Here is a 23,971-nt window from a genome sequence, read left to right on the forward strand (position 1 = left end):
ACGAACGGGTCCCAGGAACTAATTGAGTTCATAAGTCGAGGACTGTCGGGATCGTTGTGTGAAACATAAAATACATACAAATTTATAAAAACATTTTATGTTCAAATACCTTGCATCCTGATGCTGGCTTGTCGTAAGGGGCGAAATGAGTCACCACAATTGCACACACACACACGGACAACAAACGCCACTAAGTGGCGGTGACGTTGCCACGGCACTTGTGCCAGGCTAAGTGCACTTTATGGCCACGTGATCACTGGTCAGATCCGCTGCCATGGTTTGACTGAGATGAGTGGCAGATGTGTAAGCTGTGCCTCCCCTACTGTGCCAACTTGATGTGTTTTATCCGCCTGAGGCTCTGCTCGTTGTTGTGAGCGTCTCTCTGCTGCCCTCTGTTGTTGCTGGAGGGCGACTACCTCCAACTGCCCAGTATCGTCCATCATGAGTCTCCTCCACATAGGCCGCTCTTTACACTGCTGGTACCAGTCATTCGCAAGTCAATTCAGTTCCACATCCTCTTGTACCACATCATTTAATCTCTTCTCTAGCCCGTGCCGCGCCTGTTTAGACCCCTTTAATGCAGTGGTTAGGGAGGCGTGGTACATGACCCAGCCAATGTAGCATTACCTGCTGGAGGCGCTTACCGATGGGACTTTGTCCAGATCTGTAAAGGATTGTGAGCTCACACAATCCAGCCTGGTTAAACACAGGATGGATCGTAGGAAGGCCATCCTGAATGTTTATTACCGGCGAAGATGTTCCATTAGGGGGGTCCACGTTTGGCAAGCATCGAGAAGGAAGGGCATGACCGTGGCCGAGAAGATCCGAAGACTGCTGTGGAGCGACAGATATCAGGTAGCTTCCACACAGCGTCATGCAACCGATGAAAAGATAATGCCGCTCGACTGATTCGGAGTGAGACCTCTTCTGTCAAACCGGAGTTGGTCATAAGCACACTATCCAGATGTGGAAAACCATCCAATTTACAACTGCCCCATTACCAATGGGGAGTTAAGGGGTGGAGGATTTAATGCAGACATGGGCTGGGCTTTTTAATCCGGCCCCCCGAACTTGTCCAAATATTATTAAATTAAATTTTACCTTTCACCTGTAATGCCCTCATTTCCCCATTAGATGGAGCACTTTGTCCGGGAATGTGGTAATTGGTTTGGGCGCAGGCCTCAGATGTTTTCATGATGTTTGATCAGTCACGTTACGACATGTTTTTGTATTGTTCATGTTCGTGCAATTTGTTAAATTGCCTTGCAAATAAATGCTTTGCTACCTGTTAAAGGCCAAATCCTTTCATGTAATGATTTTTACATGTCATTTATATTAGTTCACACAAACACTCCATCCATCTGTTCCTTGCCCGGCCCCTCTGTCAAATTTTAGAACCCATTGTGGCCCGCGAGTAAAAAAAATTGCCCACCCCTTGTTTAATGGCACAACATAGCGAGGCAGTTGCTTAGTTTTGGTGGGGCTGATGGTTAAGGCCCCACCTCTTAGTGCAGGGGTGGGGAACCTTTTTTGTGCCAAGGGCCATTTGGATATTTATAACATCATTCGCGGGCCATACAAAATCATCAACTTAAAAATGAGCCTATTATATTTGGTCAAACATTTAGTTAACTCACCCCTAATGCGATGGCTGGAACTGCTTCTCTTTGGTGAGGCGTGTGGAGATATTAGCTGGCATTGATGATGTTAGCTGGTATTGATGATGTTGCTACTCGCAACTGCTTTTCCAGGTTTGCTCCAAGATTGATTGAATTTCGAGTCCCGCCTGCGGTTGCCTTGGCACGGCCAGACCAAATGATTTCGCAGGCCTCATGGCCGGCCGGCCGGACGTTCCCCACCCCTGTCTAGTGGCACGCTCCAGGTCTAGATCATTCGCATACGTAACATGGATGACAAATCGGGAGCAAGCTCTCAAACGCACCCGGGCATCAATCCGCCTCCCATTGTATCTATATCAGATATAGATTGCTCCGGTACGGACATGGAAGGTTTCTCGAACGACGTGGACCAAAAATATTTTAAACAGTGTACGGAGCCAGAGGACATTACTGTCGAACCCCAAGGTTAACGGGGAATAGCTTTGTCTTCCGGCCAAGTAGCTTTACTCGGCCCTGCTCAATATCATGGAAGTCCTTAATTATTGTGAGCAGAGAGTCAGAGACTCCGAAAGCATGAAGAACAACCCAGAGTCCAGACCTATTGATGGTATCATAGGCATTGACCAGGTCAATAAAGCAGAGATGTAAGTCCTGTCGGAATTCAACACTCCTCTGCTGTAGCAAACGGAAGGAAGATGTGGCATCTGTGGCTGCCCTGGCCTGAAACCACAATGGGGCTCCCCAATTCTCTTCTCAGCATGCCTGGCAAGGTGATGTTGAATAATCCTTGCCAGGACTTTTTCTGGCACTCTAACACAGGCACAGACTCTAACCAAAACTATCGAATAATTACACGGTTTATTTAAAATTGCACTTTCAATTAATGTGCCTATTAATGTCATTATTTCGGCAAAAAATGTTTTTATTTTAAACTAGTGCAATGAAAAAAATACCCTTTATTGTAAAATTTGCAAAATAAAGACGATATAATTCCTGTACTGTTTTAGTTTATCTTTCTGAATACACATTTAATGAAAATGTGTTTTAGTGAATGGTTGTTTTTGAAGGTGATATCGTGTAAATGTTTTCCAAAGCTGCTTATGCAGCCGTCACCATCTCCAGCCGTGATTTCTCCACTTCTGTCCGAAGCCATCACCATCTCTTGCGGATTTGCAATGCAAAAATCTGTCTGGCTACTGCCCACCGGTTGATTTATTCGATCCATCTTCGCAGTGGACGCTCTATTGGTTGTGTTCCCTCCTTTAGCTCCCATTCCCACGTTAGTCACGACCACCGGCCGTCATCTCTTCAAGTTGTGTGTCCTGCCTCACCCCACCTTTCTAAACTAAAATTATGCCTTTAATTTGCATATGATGTCCAATTGACGTGTCCGTCTTCCATTCTCAGTTTAATTCCTAGCATGTGCATCTCTATGCTTCCTTGTGCACTTCTCAACATTGGTTCCATTGTCTTCGTCAATGGCCATGTTTGTGATGCATCTGTTGTTGCAGGTCATATCCACTGATTAAAAAACGTTCTGCTTTAGGAAAATGGCTTTGTTACGTTTCATGATTTAAGTTCAGATTCCAATCAGCACTGTGCTCTGCCCTGATACGCCTCTCTTAATAATTTTCATCCCTCTCCCCCTTCAACAACCGCCCCACGTATAAATGCACTTCTATGTTTTCAAGTTGTGTCCCTGTTCTTTTTGTTCAATTTGTTATTCCCCCGCACCTCCAATAAGCATGGTTGCCTGCGTACGGTGCGAAAGAAGTTCAGCATGCAAACATACGCTGCGTTGAAAACTTACTCTACAGCATATTCACACTGGAGACGCAGGAGGGTGCTGCTATGAGATTGCCACATTTTTGACTGTAGACCAAGCCTGGACAGATTTCTCAGTCAGCACTCAGTCTAGAATTATCAGAACTACACATTAAACGACACAATGCGGGTGCTATATCTCGTAAGAATGAATACCCACCACCTAAACACAAATGGTAATTCCTGGACAGGTGACAACTCTAGCCATGCCCATGAAAAAATATATAGTGACTAACTTGGAGACGTAACTTCTTCGAGGCAATTCTTTAATTACACACCGAGCATACTGTTACACACTCTCTGCTGTAATACAACGCTCTGTCCCTCGCTTAAACGCAACTCTCACTCGTGGCTAGCCTACAACACAACGCTCGCCATCTGACACTGACGGCGCTGAACTAAGACAGGCAACTACTGCTAGCAGCACAATTATCAAGTGGATGACGACAGCGGCGAAGGCGACGATCTTCAACAGCAACGACGACGACGACGACGGCGATCCCACTCCATACGATGGCCCTCATCCCCTGCTCGGGGTCCCCTTTAATCCTCTTAGCGCGGCCTCGCTCCACTCCGGCCACGCTCCCCTTCTAGAATCTACTAGCAGGATCTCGACGTGTCCTACCCGAGATCTTTCTCAGGTCTATCACGTGGTCTGCTGTCAATCAGGGCTGCTTCACTCTGCAGATCCCCTTCCCTGCCAGCAGCCAGCGCTATGCTACGTAGTGACCAATTCTATGTGACTACACATACACAACATCCTGACCATCACTCGCCTATGCGGATGATAAAATATCAAGCATTGTAGATTTAATTCTGATCTACTGTTGTTCGTTTTGATTGATTTTGGCACAGTTTAAAATATATATTTTAATATCAGTACCAGCGGGAAGTACCCAGCGTTTCCCGGGGGAAAAATATATTTACAAACTTGTCTTCTCTTAAAAACATAACATATACATACACAAACACTAAGCTATTGTGCCCTTTGTCCATTTGTCCATCAACAAAATTTTAGGAGGAGCGACACTAGAAAAACAGCGTATTCTATTATTTATTTATTTTTATGTCAACGTGACTTAACCGAAAAAACCAAAGAGTAATTCCTGCAGTCACGAAAACTTTGAATCTAGTTTTAGCGTGTTAATGTTAAATAAACGTGTTGTCTCCTATAGAAGCCTGAGTCTCCATTTGAGCCCACTACAACTGGTGTTGGAAGTGGCCAAACGTTAGTTAATTAACTATAGATTATGGAGACTAGGCGAACAATACGTACCAGGTCTCCAGATGAAGAGGACGACGACCCACCGGCCCCGGGGATGTCGGCGCAATCCCCCAGCCCCCACTGGGGGCCTGGGGTGTCCACCTCCGGTTCCAAACCGCCCTCCAAATTGCCTTACCTACGAGTCCTACTTGGTACAGGCCGGACCCGCTATTGCCGCCTGTTGGGCCCTGACTGCAGCTACATATTTTCCAGTAGTGGTGGCGGCGTATTATGCCTGACAATTACCCACCACATTAAGAAGCACGATGGTAGCTTGCAGTTGTGTGTCGACTTTAGGAAGCTTCATAAGATATCGGTGGCTGACGCGTATCCTCTCCCTCGGATGGACGATTCCCTGGACGCTCTGGCGGGAGCACAGAACTTCTCCACCCTTGATCTCCTGTCCGGATTTTGGCATTTGCCACTAAATGAGGCCTCTAAACCCAAACGGCTTTTCGAACACCTCAAGGCCTGTTTGAATTAAATCAGCTTCCCATGGGACTCCACGCAGCACCGGCTACGTTCCAATGACTGATGGAGCTGGTGCTGGCTGGACTTCAATGGGACTCATGCTTACAATACCTCGACGATGTCATCGTCTTCAGCCGTACGTTCAAAGAACATCTTGATTGGTTACGCGCTGTCTTTCTTAAAATGCGAGCGGCCCATCTCAAATTCAAGCCGCAGAAGTGTTACCCCCTTCAGAAATCCGTGCGGTATCTCGGTCATATTGTCAGTAAATCGGGCATTGCGATAGATCCCGACAAAACCACGTGTGTTCGGACGTGGCCGACCCCCACGTTGATGATGCAGGTGCAGAGTTTTATTGGTTTTGCGTCTTATTATCGCCGGTTTGTCACTGGGTTCGCTACCTCCGCAAAACCTCTCCACGCCTTGACGGTTATGGGTCAGAGGTTTCATTGGGGGGAGGAGGAAGCCGCATTTGTTGCGCTTCGCAATTCCCCTCCGCTACTCTGACTTTGCCATGCCGTGCGTCCTTGATACTGACGCAACCAACACCAGCATTGGCGCGGTTCTGTCCCAGGTTGTCAACGGGGTGGAGTGTGTTGTTGCATACGGCAGCAGAGTGCTGTCGCCAGCCGAACAGCGTTACTGTGTCACGCGCCGGGAACTATTCAGGTCTCCCGCATTAACGAGTTGATTGCTCTGGACATCCCTGGTTCGGTTCCCGTCACCCCTCGTGGGAATAAATATTTGTTGGTTGGCGTCGAATATTTATCGCGCTGGCCGATGGCCTGGCAGCTATGGATGGGAGCCATCCGGTAGTGCCACCTAGGCACATGCCGTGGTACAATGGTGAGCACACAGGACTTGTAATCAATACAGAGGTACTATGTACAGGGGCGGCAAGCAGCTAAAAAATGGTGCACGTTTATTATAAATACGACATTCTCAAATGGTTTCGAAATTAAGTGTCTTATCAGCAGAATCGTGCAGAGTTTCTGCCGAACATACACAGCATTAGTTCCTAACACACTTTGGCAGAGTTGGTGTCACTGCCCGGGAAAGGAACATTAATGGTGATTTTGTGGAAAGTCAGGTGAAATGGGTGGTTGGTCAGACTGACCAGCACCCTGTGCTGTGTGGATCGCTCGTGGTTCTGGCCACCAATCGCCAAGCAAATTGGTTGCAGAGACTTCCACGTGTAGAGTGACTTCAGTTGTGTGCAACCGAGTTGCGCAACTGCTTGCACCGGCTGTGGCCGTGTGCGGAAAGCTAACTCGGGTCAAACCTGGGTTTCGAAGCGCGGTGTAGCGTTAACCATGACACTACCGCTCCACACAATCACACACACGCGAAGATCGACACCAAATACGTGCTCTGTTGCACCGCACAGCAACTCACACGCACACTGCAGTGTCCAATAACAACACAAATGTATTAATCATGACAACCACCTGCTCTGCCACTCAAAGCAATGTCCATCACATGGCCATCAACGCGACACATATAGTTCATCACGGTCACCCGACCAGCAGGAGTCACGTGTGTGAGCAGTCCGTGAATGTCGCCGGGCTATGGTGATGCAGTGGTGTGGGTTGGACAAGGGGCGGATGATGATGTCTGTCGTGGAAATCTGTGGAGCGGCACGGAACAAAAGTGGGACGGGTGGCCCAGTGTGGAGCAGGAGCCGCTCGGCGGGGACGAAGGTGGGGAGGAATCCACTGATCCGGTGGAGGCGTGGGGAGGAGGGCGGGACGCCGCGTGAAGCGCGACTCGTGGGAGTGGTGCCAGGCAGAAGGGGCACCTGGGACTCCGTACGCGGGACCCCGGCCGTTGCACCTGGGCTGGGGGGGGGATCCGCTGCCCTGCAGGTGGAGCGAGGCCGGGGGGAAGGTGCTCTCGGTCCGGGTGGATGGGACGAATCAATGCGGATGGAGTTGAGGATTCGAGAGGAGGTTTGCGGAGGCGGGGAGGAAGGCGGCTGTTGCGGGACTTGCGGTAACGCTGCCGTGAAGAATAGGGAGCAAAAGACTCGTGTGCCGGGCCCGGTCTGGTATCACGGTAGCGTGGAGGAACCCAGGGCTCTGGTGGAGGTGGAGGCAGGTGGAAAGCAGGGAGCTCCCAATCCTGGGGGTTAGCTTGATTACTCATGGGTGGAGGTGATGGTGCGAGTGGCGGTGGTGGCGATAGTGGCAGTGGAAGCGATGGCAGAAGTGGAGGTTGAGGCAATGGCAGGAGTGAAGGTGGAGTCGATGTCAGCAGTGGGGGTAGAGTTGATATCAGTGGTGGAGACAATGGCCTGAGTAGAGATGGAGGCGATGGCAGCAGTGGAGTTGAGGATTCGAGAGGAGGTTTGCGGAGGCGGGGAGGAAGGCGGCTGTTGCGGGACTTGCGGTAACGCTGCCGTGAAGAACAGGGAGCAAAAGACTCGTGTGCCGGGCCCGGTCTGGTATCACGGTGGGGTGGAGGAGCCCAGGGCTCTGGTGGAGGTGGAGGCAGGTGGAAAGCAGGGAGCTCCCAATCCTGGGGGTTAGCTTGATTACTCATGGGTGGAGGTGATGGTGCGAGTGGCGGTGGTGGCGATAGTGGCAGTGGAGGCGATGGCAGAAGTGAAGGTTGAGGCAATGGCAGGAGTGAAGGTGGAGTCGATGTCAGCAGTGGGGGTAGAGTTGATATCAGTGGTGGAGGCAATGGCCTGAGTAGAGATGGAGGCGATGGCAGCAGTGGAGCCGATGGCCCGATTGGAGGTGTAGGCGATGGCAGCAGTGGGGGCGATGTCCTGAGTAGACATGGAGGCGATGGCCTGAGTAGAGGTAGAGGCGATGGCCTGAGTAGAGGTGGAGGCGATGGCATGAGTAGAGGTGGAGGCGATGGCCCGAGTAGAGGTGGAGGCGATGGCCCGAGTGGAGGTGGAGGCGATTGCCTGAGTGGAGATGGAGGCGATGGCCTGAGTAGAGGTGGAGGCGATGGCCTGAGTAGAGGTAGAGGCGATGGCCTGAGTTGAGGTGGAGACGATGGCATGAGTAGAGGTGGAGGCGATGGCCTGAGTAGAGGTGGAGGCGATGGCCTGAGTGGAGGTGGAGGCGATGGCCTGAGTAGAGGTGGAGGCGATGGCCCGAGTGGAGGTAGAGGCGATTGCCTGAGTGGAGGTGGAGGCGATGGCCTGAGTAGAGGTGGAGGCGATGGCCTGAGTGGAGGTGGAGGCGATGGCCTGAGTAGAGGTGGAGGCGATGGCCCGAGTGGAGGTGGAGAAGATGGCCCGAGTGGAGGTGGAGGCGATGGCCTGAGTGGAGGTGGAGGCGATGGAAGCAGTGGAGGTGGAGTTGATATCAGTGGGGGAGGCGATGGCCTGAGTAGAGATGGAGACGATGTCCTGAGTGGAGGTGGAGGCGATGGCCTGAGTAGAGGTGGAGGCGATGGCCTGAGTTGAGGTGGAGACGATGGCATGAGTAGAGGTGGAGGCGATGGCCTGAGTAGAGATGGAGGCGATGGCCTGAGTAGAGGTGGAGGCGATGGCCTGAGTAGAGGTGGAGGCGATGGCCCGAGTGGAGGTAGAGGCGATTGCCTGAGTGGAGGTGGAGGCGATGGCCTGAGTAGAGGTGGAGGCGATGGCCTGAGTAGAGGTGGAGGCGATGGCCTGAGTGGAGGTGGAGGCGATGGCCTGAGTAGAGGTGGAGGCGATGGCCCGAGTGGAGGTGGAGAAGATGGCCCGAGTGGAGGTGGAGGCGATGGCCTGAGTGGAGGTGGAGGCGATGGAAGCAGTGGAGGTGGAGTTGATATCAGTGGGGGAGGCGATGGCCTGAGTAGAGATGGAGACGATGGCCTGAGTGGAGGTGGAGGCGATGGCCTGAATAGAGGTGGAGGCGATGGCCCGAGTGGAGGTGGAGGCGATGGCCCGAGTGGAGGTGGAGGCGATGGCCCGAGTGGAGGTGGAGGCGATGGCCCGAGTGGAGGTGGAGGCGATGGAAGCATTGGAGGTGGAGTTGATATCAGTGGGGGAGGCGATGGCCTGAGTAGAGATGGAGGCGATGGCCTGAGTGGAGGTGGAGGCGATGGCAGCGGGGGAGGCGATGGCAGCGGTGGAGGCGATGGCCCGAGTAGAGATGGAGGCAATGGCCCGAGTGGAGGTGGAGGCGATGGCCCCAGTGGGAGCGATGGCCTGAGTGGAGCTGGATTCTTCAGGTGAGGAGCACAGCTCTGCTTGGTGCCGGGGCTGTTTCCCCTCCTCTGCGCCCGCCGCTTTCGTCTCCGCGCCGCGGCCATACGAGCCCAGGGACTCGGTGCTCGGCCGAGACCTCCACCTTTCTTTCTCTGCAGCGCCCGGGAAATCTTCCTCCTTCCGGTCCTCATTCTCATCGCTCTCTGCAAAAGTTACGAAAAACATCAACGGCGTCATTAGCTGAATCTCCCTGCTCCGTGTCTGTGAGTGCGTTGTGATCCTGGGGACAGACTTGCGAGTTTGTTTTTTACGTTTTTGAGCCAGGAGGCCAGGATTGGGAAAAACTTGGGCCACTTTTCATCCAGGCAACTGGAGAGCAGCACAGACTAAGTCTTACTTACCAAACATTTAAACTAACAACAGCATACTCTTTGGTTTCTTTCGGTAAAATCACGTAGATAGAAAAATAACTAATAAAGTGAAACCTTGGATTGCGAGCATAATTCCTTCTGGAAAAGTGCTCTTAATCCAAAGCACTCATATATCAAAGCGAATTTCCCCCATAAGAAATAATGGAAACTCAGATGATTCGTTCCACAAACCAAAAATACCGTATTCATATAAAAAATATTAATACAAAATACCTTTTTATATTTTTATTATTTAATATAAAGTAATCAAATTTATTAATTACATTTAATCGTGGCTGGTGTGAGGGAGACGAGATAGAGGATGGTTATTGTGTAGGACGACTTTCACTTGCAGTACAGTTACTAAAGAACAGTCACTACACATGGACACAAAATAAAAAAATGCTTTACGCACACACACGTATTCACAACACTACAGTACTGTAGTAAACAGTATACACGTAGTCACAACACTATAGTACTGTAGTAAACAGTATACACGTGGTCACAACACTATAGTACTATAGTAAACAAGATAGGTTCGCACGGATGTTGACTATACGAGTGAGGCACACCGACTGAGACCGAGCATGGGAGACGATTACCCACAATCCCGCAGTATACACGTGGTCACAACACTATAGTACTATAGTAAACAGTATACACGTGGTCACAACACTATAGTACTGTAGTAAACAGTACACACGTGGTCACAACACTATAGTACTGTAGTAAACAGTATACACGTGGTCACAACACTATAGTACTATAGCAAATACAGTATACACGTGGTCACAACACTACAGTACTATAGTAAACAGTATACATGTGGTCACAACACTATAGTACTGTAGTAAACAGTACACACTTGGTCACAACACTATAGTACTGTAGTAAAGAGTATACACGTGGTCACAACACTATAGTACTGTAGTAAACAGTATACACGTGGTCACACTATAGTACTATAGTAAACAGTACACACGTGGTCACAACACTATAGTACTGTAGCAAACAGTATACACGTGGTCACAACACTATAGTACTGTAGTAAACATTACACACGTGATCACAACACTATAGAACTGTAGTAAACATTACACACGTGGTCACAACACTATAGTACTGTAGCAAACAGTGTACACGTGGTCACAACACTATAGTACTATAGTAAACAGTATACACGTGGTCCCAACACTATAGTACTATAGTAAACAGTATACACGTGGTCCCAACACTATAGTACTATAGTAAACAGTATACACGTGGTCACAACACTACAGTACTATAGTAAACAGTATACACTTGGTCACAACACTATAGTACTGTAGTAAACAGTATACACGTGGTCACAACACTATAGTACCATAGTAAACAGTATACACATGGTCACAACACTATAGTACTATAGGAAACAGTATACACGTGGTCACAACACTATAGTACTATAGTAAACAGTATACACGTGGTCACAACACTATAGTACTGTAGTAAACAGTATACACGTGGTCCCAACACTATAGTACTATAGTAAACAGTATACACGTGGTCACAAGACTATAGTACTGTAGTATACAGTATACACGTGGTCACACCACTACAGTACTATAGTAAACAGTATGCACGTGGTCACAACACTATAGTACTGTAGTAAACAGTATAGACGTGGTCACAACACTATAGTACTATAGTAAACAGTATACACATGGTCACAACACTATAGTACTATAGGAAACAGTATACACGTGGTCACAACACTATAGTACTGTAGTAAACAGTATACACGTGGTCCCAACACTATAGTACTATAGTAAACAGTATACACGTGGTCACAACACTATAGTACTGTAGTATACAGTATACACGTGGTCACAACACTACAGTACTATAGTAAACAGTATGCACGTGGTCACAACACTATAGTACTGTAGTAAACAGTATAGACGTGGTCACAACACTATAGTACTATAGTAAACAGTATACACATGGTCACAACACTATAGTACTATAGTAAACAGTATACACGTGGTCACAACACTATAGTACTGTAGTAAACAGTATACACGTGGTCCCAACACTATAGTACTATAGTAAACAGTATACACGTGGTCACAACACTATAGTACTGTAGTATACAGTATACACGTGGTCACAACACTACAGTACTATAGTAAACAGTATGCACGTGGTCACAACACTATAGTACTGTAGTAAACAGTATAGACGTGGTCACAACACTATAGTACTATAGTAAACAGTATACACATGGTCACAACACTATAGTACTATAGTAAACAGTATACACGTGGTCACAACACTATAGTACTGTAGTAAACAGTATACACATGGTCACAACACTATAGTACTATAGGAAACAGTATACACGTGGTCACAACACTATAGTACTGTAGTAAACAGTATACACGTGGTCCCAACACTATAGTAATGTAGTAAACATTACACACGTGGTCACAACACTATAGTACTGTAGTAAACAGTGTACACGTGGTCACAACACTATAGTACTATAGTAAACAGTAAACACGTGGTCACAACACTATAGTACTATAGTAAACAGTATACACGTGGTCACAACACTATAGTACTGTAGTAAACAATATACACGTGGTCACAACACTATAGTACTATAGTAAACAGTATACACGTGGTCACAACACTATAGTACTGTAGTAAACAGTATACACGTGGTCACAACACTATAGTACTGTAGTAAACAGTATACACGTGGTCACAACACTATAGTACTGTAGTAAACAGTATACACGTGGTCACAACACTATAGTACTGTAGTAAACAGTATAGACGTGGTCACAACACTATAGTACTGTAGTAAACAGTATACACGTGGTCACAACACTATAGTACTGTAGTAAACAGTATACACGTGGTCACACTATAGTACTATAGTAAACAGTATACACGTGGTCACAACACTATAGTACTGTAGTAAACAGTATACACGTGGTCACAACACTATAGTACTGTAGTAAACATTACACACGTGATCAGAACACTATAGTACTGTAGTAAACATTACACACGTGGTCACAACACTATAGTACTGTAGCAAACAGTGTACACGTGGTCACAACACTATAGTACTATAGTAAACAGTACACACGTGGTCACACCACTATAGAACTGTAGTAAACAGTATACACGTGGTCACAACATTATAGTACTATAGTAAACAGTATACACGTGGTCACAACACTATAGTACTATAGTAAACAGTATAGACGTGGTCACAAAACTATAGTACTATATTAAACAGTATACACGTGGTCACAACACTATAGTACTGTAGTAAACAGTATACACGTGGTCCCAACACTATAGTACTATAGTAAACAGTATACACGTGGTCACAACACTATAGTACTGTAGTAAACAGTATACACGTGGTCCCAACACTATAGTACTATAGTAAACAGTATACACGTGGTCACAACTCTACAGTACTATAGTAAACAGTATACACTTGGTCTCAACACTATAGTACTGTAGTAAACAGTATACACGTGGTCACAACACTATAGTACCATAGTAAACAGTATACACATGGTCACAACACTATAGTACTATAGGAAACAGTATACACGTGGTCACAACACTATAGTACTGTAGTAAACAGTATACACGTGGTCCCAACACTATAGTACTATAGTAAACAGTATACACGTGGTCACAACACTATAGTACTATAGTAAACAGTATACACGTGGTCACAACACTATAGTACTATAGTAAACAGTATACACGTGGTCACAACACTATAGTACTGTAGTAAACAGTATACACGTGGTCCCAACACTATAGTACTATAGTAAACAGTATACACGTGGTCACAACACTATAGTACTGTAGTATACAGTATACACGTGGTCACACCACTACAGTACTATAGTAAACAGTATGCACGTGGTCACAACACTATAGTACTGTAGTAAACAGTATAGACGTGGTCACAACACTATAGTACTATAGTAAACAGTATACACATGGTCACAACACTATAGTACTATAGTAAACATTATACACGTGGTCCCAACACTATAGTACTATAGTAAACAGTATACACGTGGTCACAACACTATAGTACTGTAGTAAACAGTATACACGTGGTCCCAACACTATAGTAAACAGTATACACGTGGTCAAAACACTATAGTACTATAGTAAACAGTATACACGTGGTCACAACACTATAGTACTATATTAAACAGTATACACGTGGTCACAACACCATAGTACTGTAGTAAACAGTATACACGTGGTCACAACACAAGCAATCGTCTTCAGGTGAAATAATACAGCAGGCGGACTGCTGAGACAGGAAGAAATGTAGCGAGAGAGCTACTGCAACCAAAGGTTACACTATATACGTTTGTGGTGGGATTTGCAAGTAAATGTAAGATCGCAGAGCAAGCATACCCCGGCTAATCCCTCGGCTACTCCGAGGGGGAGTGGGAGCGGAGGGGCTGCCGTAACGGGCGAGATAGTGGGGGTGAAATTTACAGAGGATACAAGCTGATAGAAAGAGGATCAAACTCAGCAAACTTAGAAATGTAATGCAACTCATTGAGTCGGCCAACACAACAAATAATACTTTGCCTGGTTGATCACCGTCCTTCTCTGCTTGTGTGTCTCCCTGTGTGTGGGGAGCGGTGGTGCAGCTGTTAGCGCTACGCTGCGCTATGAACCTGGCCACCCGGGTTCGATTCCCGCTCACGGCCAACACCAGTGACGATTATCTGAACCGGTCCCGGGCCTCCCCTAGGTCGACTCAGCCTCAAATGAGTACCTGGTGCGGTGTGTAAACATCGCCACTAGGGAGACAAAGGCGGTCGGGCGTGGTGCTGGCCACCCACCCCCTCGTGTACTGTTCCGGCCTTCACAGGTGCTCGCTAACAGCACTTGCCCCTACAGTCTGTTCAGGCTATACGGGGGATCTTTGTGTCTCCCTGTCTGTGTTTGGTCTCTCTCTCTCAAATTTAGTTTCACCTGATGACGACTGCTTGAGTTGCAATCGAAACGTCGTATTCTATTATTTTGTTTATTTTTTCTACGTGACTTTACCGAAAGACCATTGAGTAACAACAGTGTTTTTACGAATCACAGCTAAGAGACAAACAACATTATATTTTCTATTAAACATAACATTTTAATAACATGTTAAAAAATACTTTACATCTCATCACTGCTCCTCATACTCAATCCGTGATCAGTGCCGGATTATCCTCGGAACAAAATAATCATTAGCTGTGGGCCCCGCACTTTCAAGCGCCCCGCGCTAAATGATCTCACCCTATAAATCCCCGTTCAGTGATTCTGTACTTGCTCTATTACTATAGTAAAATTACAATTACTTTACTATGCAAGTTAAAAACTTCGTGCTTTATAATTGTGTTTTTTATTTATTCTGGGCACCTTTATAATATAAGCTACAGGACCCGCACGAGCTTAATCCGGCACTGTCCGGGATACTGTTCCAGTGCCCAACCAGGCTGTTGAAGACACCGTGAGTGGAGTTGAGGGGGATCGGTGGAGGTGTGAAGGGGGCGAGTGATGCCGACGGGCTGCGAGGGGGTCATCCGAGAGGGTGCCCAGTGGGGAGATGAAGCAATGAAATCGCTCCACGTGCAGGTGCTGGGTGGATTACTGCACAGCGGCATCGTGGGAGGTGGCGACGGCTCGTGGAGGTCTCTACCCACTAGTGGATTGACCATGGCTGATGGTGGTGATGATGATGGATGTTGCTCACTCACTTGGCGACGTATGAAACGCCAGAGATGCACGGCGATGTGCAGGGTGTTCAGCAGCACGGTGGAGCTGATGGCCTCCTTGCAGCCGCTGTAAAGCTGACCCACAGCGTGGAGCAGAGCAGGGAGCGCGCTGTCCACTATGGCCTGGCAGCTGCTGCTCAGCTCACCCATAGCCTGCAGGAGGGCAGGGAGCACGCTGTCCACAATGTCCTCACTGTGGCTGCTGAACATCGGTCCCCAGGTGGCGACCCCTGCTGATGCAGAGACGTTCTTCACGAGTCCCGAGTAGTTGATCGTGGTGGTGGTGGTGTTGGAGGCGTTAATGTCCGAACCCCCACGCCGAGATCCTCCGAGGAGCTCCACCATCGGCTGCGTGAGCAGCAGAACCACAGTGAGGACAGCCGTGAAGATCGCCATGGTGGTGGTGGTGGCGAAGGTCTCTGAAGAACTCGAAGTGGAGGAGCAGCGTGGGGCGAGGTGGTTTCCTCTCCAGGAGCCGACTCCACTCTGACCTCTGCCGTGACGTCACCGGGCCATGACGTCACCGTGACGTCAGAGGTTTCCACGGCTCTTACGTCATTATAGCATTTGGAACGTGGCTGTGCAATGGAACATCAACACGTGATGCACTACAACACTGTATTGTTTATAGAATTGTAATACAATACTAATTATTCACATCTGAGACAGAACATCGGCAGAGGAGGGAGCCTCACTCCTCACTTCTCCCAACCAGCTTAAAAGTCGCTACGAATCTTAACAGCGTTCATTGAAGCTCTGTGGATGTGTAGGCCTTACTTTAACATATATTTCTGTGACCAGTCACAAGCTAATCCCTTAGCTATTTCAATGCTAAATTACTAGTTGCCTCCGTGGATGTGTAGGTTTTTATTTTTCGATTTAAAGCTTTCGTGACTGCAATTATTCATCTTCTTTGGTTCTTTCGGTAAAGTCACGTAGAATGAGAATAAAATAATAAATTTATAAAATAAAATAACACAATAATATTCTCACGACGTTTCGGCCACAACACAAGCGGCCTTCATCAGGTGAAGGGGGCGAGACTGTCTGGTAGGACAGCGCTGGAGTGAGAGAGCCACGTTCAGATCATGGCTTTTAAGCTGTGTGAGAGGAACAAAGAGCCTTGACAAAGGGATTAGCATAAAATTTAGCATTGAAATGGCTGAATGATTAGCTTGTGACTGGTCACAGAAATAGCTATGTTAAAAGTTAAAGCATACACATCCGCAGAGGCCCCCATTGTTAAAAGGAATTAGCATAGAATTTAGCATTGAAATAGCTAAGTTAAGGCATACACATCCGCAGAGGCACCCCTTGACAATGGGATTAGCATAGAATTTAGCATTGAAATGGCTGAGTGACTCGCTTGTAACTGCTACAGAAATAGTTACGTTGAAGTAAGTGCCTCGGTGAATGTGTATGCTCTGACTTCAACGTGTGGTGGTGTACTAGTCACTGTGTGGTAGTGTGGGGGTGTACTAGTCACTGTGTGGTAGTGTACTAGTCACTGTGTGGTAGTGTGGTAGTGTACTAGTCACTGTGTGGTAGTGTGGTAGTGTACTAGTCACTGTGTGGGGGTGTACTAGTCACTGTGTGGTAGTGTGGTAGTGTACTAGTCACTGTGTGGTAGTGTGGGGGTGTACTAGTCACTGTGAGGTAGTGTGGGGGTGTACTAGTCACTGTGTGGTAGTGTGGGGGTGTACTAGTCACTGTGTGGTAGTGTACTAGTCACTGTGGTAGTGTGGTAGTGTAATAGTCACTGTGGTAGTGTGGTAGTGTACTAGTCCCTGTGGTAGTGTGGTAGTGTACTAGTCACTGTGTGGTAGTGTGTTGGTGTACTAGTCACTGTGTGGTAGTGTGGTAGTGTACTAGTCACTGTGTGGTAGTGTACTAGTCACTGGTAGTGTGGGGGTGTACTAGTCACTGTGTGGTAGTGTGGGGGTGTACTAGTCACTGTGTGGTAGTGTGTTGGTGTACTAGTCACTGTGTGGTGGTGTACTAGTCACTGTGTGGTAGTGTGGGGGTGTACTAGTCACTGTGTGGTAGTGTACTAGTCACTGTGTGGTAGTGTGGGGGTGTACTAGTCACTGTGTGGTAGTGTGGGGGTGTACTAGTCACTGTGTGGTAGTGTGGGGGTGTACTAGTCACTGTGTGGTAGTGTGGGGGTGTACTAGTCACAGTGTGGTAGTGTGGGGGTGTACAAGTCACTGTAGGGTAGTGTGGTAGTGTACTAGTCACTGTGTGGTAGTGTGGGGGTGTACTAGTCACTGTGTGGTAGTGTGGTAGTATACTATTCACTGTAGGGTAGTGTGGTAGTGTACTAGTCACTGTGTGGTAGTGTGGTAGTGTACTAGTCACTGTGTGGTAGTGTACTAGTCACTGTGGTAGTGTGGTAGTGTACTAGTCACTGTGTGGTAGTGTTGAGGTGTACTAGTCACTGTGTGGTAGTGTGGGGGTGTACTAGTCACTGTGTGGTAGTGTGGTAGTGTACTAGTCACTGTGTGGTAGTGTTGAGGTGTACTAGTCACTGTGTGGTAGTGTTGAGGTGTACTAGTCACTGTGTGGTAGTGTGGTAGTGTACTAGTCACTGTGTGGTAGTGTGGGGGTGTACTAGTCATTGTGTGGTAGTGTGGTAGTGTACTAGTCACTGTGTGGTAGTGTACTAGTCACTGTGTGGTAGTGTGGTAGTGTACTAGTCACTGTGTGGTAGTGTAGGGGTGTACTAGTCACAGTGGGGTAGTGCGGGTGGCCATGGGCCTGAGACATGTTTACAAAAATGCATTTTCACCTTTCTCCCACAGATGGAATACACTACCCCATATGCGCGTTGTTCATCAAACACGTGAGTCATGGAAATTCATCATTAGCTCCAGACTTTTTGTCAATTAACTGCTGGATGAAGGCCTATGCCATGCCATGTTGGTCACGGGTGGTTTTGGCAATCAAGGTTGCTGAAGGTGCGTGTCAAGGACTGGTTCAGACATATCACCGGTTTGAGGCGTTTATTAGATATTTAAAGTTGCATTCATGTCAGTAGCTGAACATCGAACTTAGTCTCGTTGGATTTTTTGACCTAGAATCACTGCGTCATAGGTTTGTATTGAATAAAGTTGCATCTAATACTGTGGCCAGAATCAAAATATTCATACTGGAGGAATGCGATGAGCGATAAAGCTCTTTTTCGCAGACGTCCAGTAGAAGGAGGGTAAGAACGTTACAACAACAAAAAATACAAAACATGATAGTAGTGCAAAGTGCAAGAGAGGTAAACACATCACCCAAACACATACAAATAAAACTAAACCATCCCCATCCTACCGGGCAAAGCCCACTGAGGTATTAACTTATTTTCATTTTGAATAATGAAGGTCTCCATCCTCGCATCACGTCTGTTTTTTTACGACATTCTCCAGCAAAGAAACAAACCCGCCACCGGTGTCCTCGTGTTTTCTCGCAGGAGCTGACGGTGGCTGTGTATCGGCACCTGACGGGGCTGGACCAGCCCGAGGGTGCACGCTCTGGGCAGGTTGCCCGCGTGCTGCCGCTGTCTGTGCTGGCGTGCGACCTGGACGGCGATCTGGTGGAGCGTGCGCGGGGCGACAATCCTCACCCGGAGGTCATCGCCTACGAGGCGTTTGACTTCATGGACACCGCAGCACGAGACGCCGCGCTGGACGCCTTCCTGCGACGCCACGGCCGGGCGCGCTTTGACCTGTGCCTGTGCATGTCGGTGACGATGTGGATTCACCTGCACCACGGCGATGCCGGCCTGCGGCGTTTCCTCGCGGCCGCCGCGCGCACCGCCACCTTCCTGTTGGTCGAGCCGCAGCCGTGGAGGTGCTACCGAGCGGCCGCGCGCCGCCTGCGCCGTCTGGGGCTGGCCGAGTTCCCCCTCCTGCCGGATCTGCGGCTCCTGCGTGGGGCTGGCGGCGGTGGCGGCCGCGCGGAGGCCGATGAGCTGGCCGCCTTTCTGGGAGAGGAGGGAGACATGCGCTTGCTGTCCAGCCTGGGCAGCACCGAGTGGGGGCGGTCCCTGCTGCTGTTTGGACGAACGGGAGTGGCCTTGGGATGCATTGACAAAAGTACCGATTGAAACTGCGTTGCTGCTGTGGCCTTCGAGGATCTGTTGCCTATTTGGAGAGAATTCGTGGTCGGAAATGTTAAGTGATTGTCAGTTTTTAACACCTTTATTTGTTGATGGTACATTGTTTTCTCGTCGTGCGTGTAAATGCAGCATGTTGTTGAAAACGTGTTATAATTTATCAGAATATTATATATATAAAGTGACAACAATGCAAAACGTACCTTTTTTGTACCTCTGAAAATAAAATTGTATGCAAAAAGAGTTGTCAGTTTTGAAGGACCCAACCAGAATCATTTATGATAAAGGGAATGAATGGGTTTTTTTTTATAAATGGGACAACAGCATCTCATAAAATGGAAAATGAATATCACCAACTTCAAATCATTGTTTGGAGGAGGCATTTTGAAAATTATATCAAACCCAGCCCATGGAAGACATACAGAAATATTTCCTCTTCACATGCGATTTTCCTCAAATAATTTAAGGCAGCTCATGATGTGACAGTGGAGGCTGCTTTGTAAAGGTGAACTATGTCCCTGTTTCCTTTGGATTTCCACGTGCATCTGAAATATTTTTGAAATGCACATGTAAATGTTTTGGATACGCCACTTTTATATTTATAGTGAAATAAAATCTGAACATTGTAAATAGTTGATGGGTGCATTGTAATTGTGTGAAGTCATAATTGCCATTCATCCTCCCATTAACCACAACATCTGGTATGGAGGCAATCCATCCCATGTTCCTGTCCAGTGAGCTCCCTCCGCTCCATAAATATCTTTGTTGTGTTGTCTATATGCACAGTTTGCAGAGTGCACTCAGACTGACATAAGTGCCGTTGCGATATCACCACGACCGAGTGGCAACTAGCGTGCAATGCTCTGTTTGATAGATATGTTTCAGCAGTTAAGGGTGAAAAGTTAGACAAGCGGGATTTGATTGCTGAAAAAAAATCTTCGGGTTGGCCATCGCAAACGATGATGACTGCCGAGAAGAGCTGCTCGTAGCATTTTCCTGCACGCTGGTGGGAAGAGCCCAGCAACTTGAGCGGAAGCATCGATCGCACTGTCGGCAAGAGTTGCTCGTCTGCTGAATGGGACTTGTGTTGTGCCGTTACTGGTGTTGATGCCGATGGGCTCTTTCACGTTTTTCTTTAATCCGCTTGGCTGAGTCGGCTATGGAACTTCTCCACTGCTTACAGCTGCTCTCAAAGTAAACATCTAGAAAAAATATCTACGGACAAAAATAATGCTTACCCAATGTTACTGATAATCTTGGACCAATATCTTTAAATGGTAACTGTTTGAGGCCAAACCAGTGTGATGAGACCCATGGAGATGACACTTCTCCGTTGTACCTACTGCAAACAGGGTACGCAGCAGCATTGGTGCCTGATTAGATTTCTTGAAGTGGAATCTGATCATTTGCTGTAACTGCTGCAATGGAACAATCTTTGCGGTGGCGGAATGTTATGACACGTCTGTTATTCATAGCCATGCACTTAGTGTCCTGCCTCGCACAAGCATACAATGTCACCGACCATCCAAAATTATAATTTCAATCATGAAAGAATCTTACAAGTTAGTGAGTTTTTTTCGTACATAGGTCAGGAAGCAGCTGGTTGTGTATGGAGCTGGTTAAGCATGGGGCTGGTTATGCATGGGGCTGGTTATGCATGGGGCTGGTTATGCATGGGGCTGCTTATGCATGGGGCTGCTTATGCATGGGGCTGGTTATGCATGGGGCTGGTTATGCATGGGGCTGGTTATGCATGGGGCTGCTTATGCATGGGGCTGGTTATGCATGGGGCTGGTTATGCATGGGGCTGGTTATGCATGGGGCTGGTTAAGCGGGTGTGAATTATCGTGTGTGGGAGGGAGGGGAGTCAGTCTAATTTCCAGTTTAGTCAAGTAAACTCAGGGTCTCTGGAGTGGCATTCATGAGGGGGCCCCAGATATGGGACAACTCCCCTTCCCTATTCCTCAGTTTAAGACTCAAGTCTTCTAAAGCTACTACACCGTTGTCTCGTGAGTAGAGCTCTGAGTAGTGTTCTACCCACCTGGCCATTTGCTCTTGTTTATCAGTGATGATGGCCCCTGTGCTGGATTTAAGGGGGGCAGTCCTCCTGATGTTTGGATCAAAGGCTGTCTTGATGCCTTCATACATGGCACGGATATTGCCAGTGTCAGAGGCGAGTTGGATCCTACTACTGAGATTCACCCAGTAGTCGTTGGCACAGCGTCTGGCGGTCGTTTGAGCTGCACTGCGAGCAGCTTTCAGTGCCCTTAACGATCCTGTACTTGGGACTTGCTTGTACTTCAAGAGCGCCATGCGTTTGGCTTGGAGGATGGGTTCCAATATAGCCAGGTGTTCCTCAAACCAGTCTGTGTTCCGCCTTGTCTGCTTGCCGAAGCTATTGATGGCTGCATTAAAGATGGCGTCTCTGATGTATGCCCACTTTGTCTCCACGCTTCCATCTGGTGTGTCGTGTAGGGACTGCTCAACGCTGTGTTGGAAAATCGAGGGAGCTCTGGGAGGGATGTCTTGGCAGAGTTGATGCGTAGGTAGCGCTTTTGTTTGAGTCTGTGTATCTTTTTGGGGCGTAGTCTGACCTTGCTGGATACCAGCGAGTGGTCGGTGTCACAGACTGCACTGTGGTAGCTGCGTGTGATGAGTACCGAGTTGAGGAGGGCTCGTCGGGTGATGACGAGGTCCAGTTGGTGCCAATTAAGATACCTTGGATGTCTCCATGATACTTTATGGCATGGTTTTGTGAGAAAGATTGAGTTTGTGATACAGAGATTGTGGTATGAACAAAGCTCCAGTAGTCTTTGGCCACTGGAATTTATCTTTCCAATGCCATGATAGCCAAGGCATGCGGGCCACGCGTCGTGGTCAGCCCCAACCCTTGCATTGAAGTCTCCCAACAGAAACATGTGCTCAGAGCCTCGGTGGATGTGTAGGTTTTGACTTTAACATAGCCATTCCTGTGACCAGTCACAAGTTAATCCCTTAGCTATTTCAATGCTAAATTACTAGTTGCCTCTGTGGATGTGTAGGTTTTGACTTTAACATAGCCATTTCCGTGACCATTCAGAAGCTAATCCCTCAGCTATTTGCACAAGCTAATCCCTTAGCTATTTCAATGCTAAATTACTAGTTGCCTCTGTGGATGTGTAGGTTTTGACTTTAACATAGCCATTTCCGTGACCAGTCACAAGCTAATCCCTCAGCTATTGATATGTAAACCCCTTTGTCAAGGTGCCTCACTTCTCCCAACCAGCTTAAAAGTCGCTACGAATCTTAACATCGTTCATTGAAGCTCTGTCGTCCCGACAGTTCTTTACCTTTCACCTGAAGACGGCCGCTTGCGTTGTGGCCAAAACGTCGTGAGAATTTTATTGTGTTTTTTTATTATTTTATTCTCATTCTACGTGACTTTACCGAAAGAACCAAAGAAGATGAATCCTTGCAGTCACGAAAGCTTCAAATCAAAAAATATAACTTTATTGTTTCCCTTCTACGTGACTTCACCGAAAGAACCAAGAATATAGTATATGAATTAGATCATTTATTTATTTTGCTGACTTTATAATTAATCGTACACTTTAATTGCACTAGTTTAATATCTTAAGGTTTAGTTTCTAATTCTCTAGGATAAAACAAGTTATTTTGTAAAAAAAATGACGTTAATTGGCGCATACATTGAAAGTGCATTTTTAAATTAACCGTGTCAGTCTTTAAATACTGTTCTGGTTATTCCCACATTGTTGGTGTCCCTATTGTCTCCTGCACCCACTAACAACGGAGTTATTGTTGGGGTGGAGAGAAGCACAGCCAGCAGCCAGCCAGGAAACTCGAGACATATAATATTTTAATAGCAGCGTGACTTACACTGCTACAGCAGCGATGTTGTCATGTAACTATTTACATTCTCTGTGTCGCAAACATTTAATGGAAACTAATTTTTTCTGTGGTACGCTTGTCCCCACGATTTGAGGGCCAATTCCTTAGCGAAGGATTTACTACCAATTGAAGGATGATACAAGTGAAATGTGAAGTTGTAAGATTGATCTTAGATCATTGCAAGCCAATCCCAAATTCTGAGTTCGGAGTGACTTGGCAGGGCCGACGGCGTGAGCCCTGCACCTTGGGAGTTGTCATGGACAGGGAGCAATGAGGCCGCGTTACCGGTTGTCTTAGTTTTGGGGAATTCTGTCTCCAGAACTCTGGTCCACAGTAACGATGAAACAAACACAATGTAGAAAAAAGAACAGTTGCAAATGTTGCAGGAAATTGAAAGGCATTTTATTACAAAAATCATTACCATTCACACAAA

The 23,971-nt window shown here is 47.3% G+C and overlaps 2 protein-coding genes across 2 annotated transcripts; one reads left to right on the top strand and one right to left on the bottom strand.

The window, feature by feature from the left end:
* Positions 1–6,588: 6,588 nt before the first annotated feature.
* Positions 6,589–15,758, bottom strand: LOC142906408 (uncharacterized). The gene is made up of 3 exons (XM_076054097.1): positions 15,743–15,758; positions 15,531–15,689; positions 6,589–9,534 (listed from the first exon to the last, which is right to left on the bottom strand). Exons 1-3 carry the CDS (start codon positions 15,756–15,758, stop codon positions 7,712–7,714), a joined length of 1,998 nt encoding a protein of 665 aa, XP_075910212.1. The 3' UTR covers positions 6,589–7,711.
* A 1,694-nt stretch (positions 15,759–17,452) lies between these two features.
* On the top strand, positions 17,453–20,282 carry LOC142906615 (pre-miRNA 5'-monophosphate methyltransferase-like). Its single transcript, XM_076054791.1, has 2 exons — positions 17,453–18,390; positions 19,006–20,282. Exons 1-2 carry the CDS (start codon positions 18,313–18,315, stop codon positions 19,639–19,641), a joined length of 714 nt encoding a protein of 237 aa, XP_075910906.1. The 5' UTR covers positions 17,453–18,312; the 3' UTR covers positions 19,642–20,282.
* The last annotated feature ends 3,689 nt before the right edge of the window (positions 20,283–23,971 follow it).

The sequence above is a fragment of the Petromyzon marinus genome, chromosome 4 (genome assembly GCF_048934315.1).
Source record: "Petromyzon marinus isolate PM22_M1 ecotype Great Lakes invasive population chromosome 4, UKy_Petmar_22M1.pri1.0, whole genome shotgun sequence".
Lineage (NCBI taxonomy): Eukaryota > Metazoa > Chordata > Hyperoartia > Petromyzontiformes > Petromyzontidae > Petromyzon > Petromyzon marinus.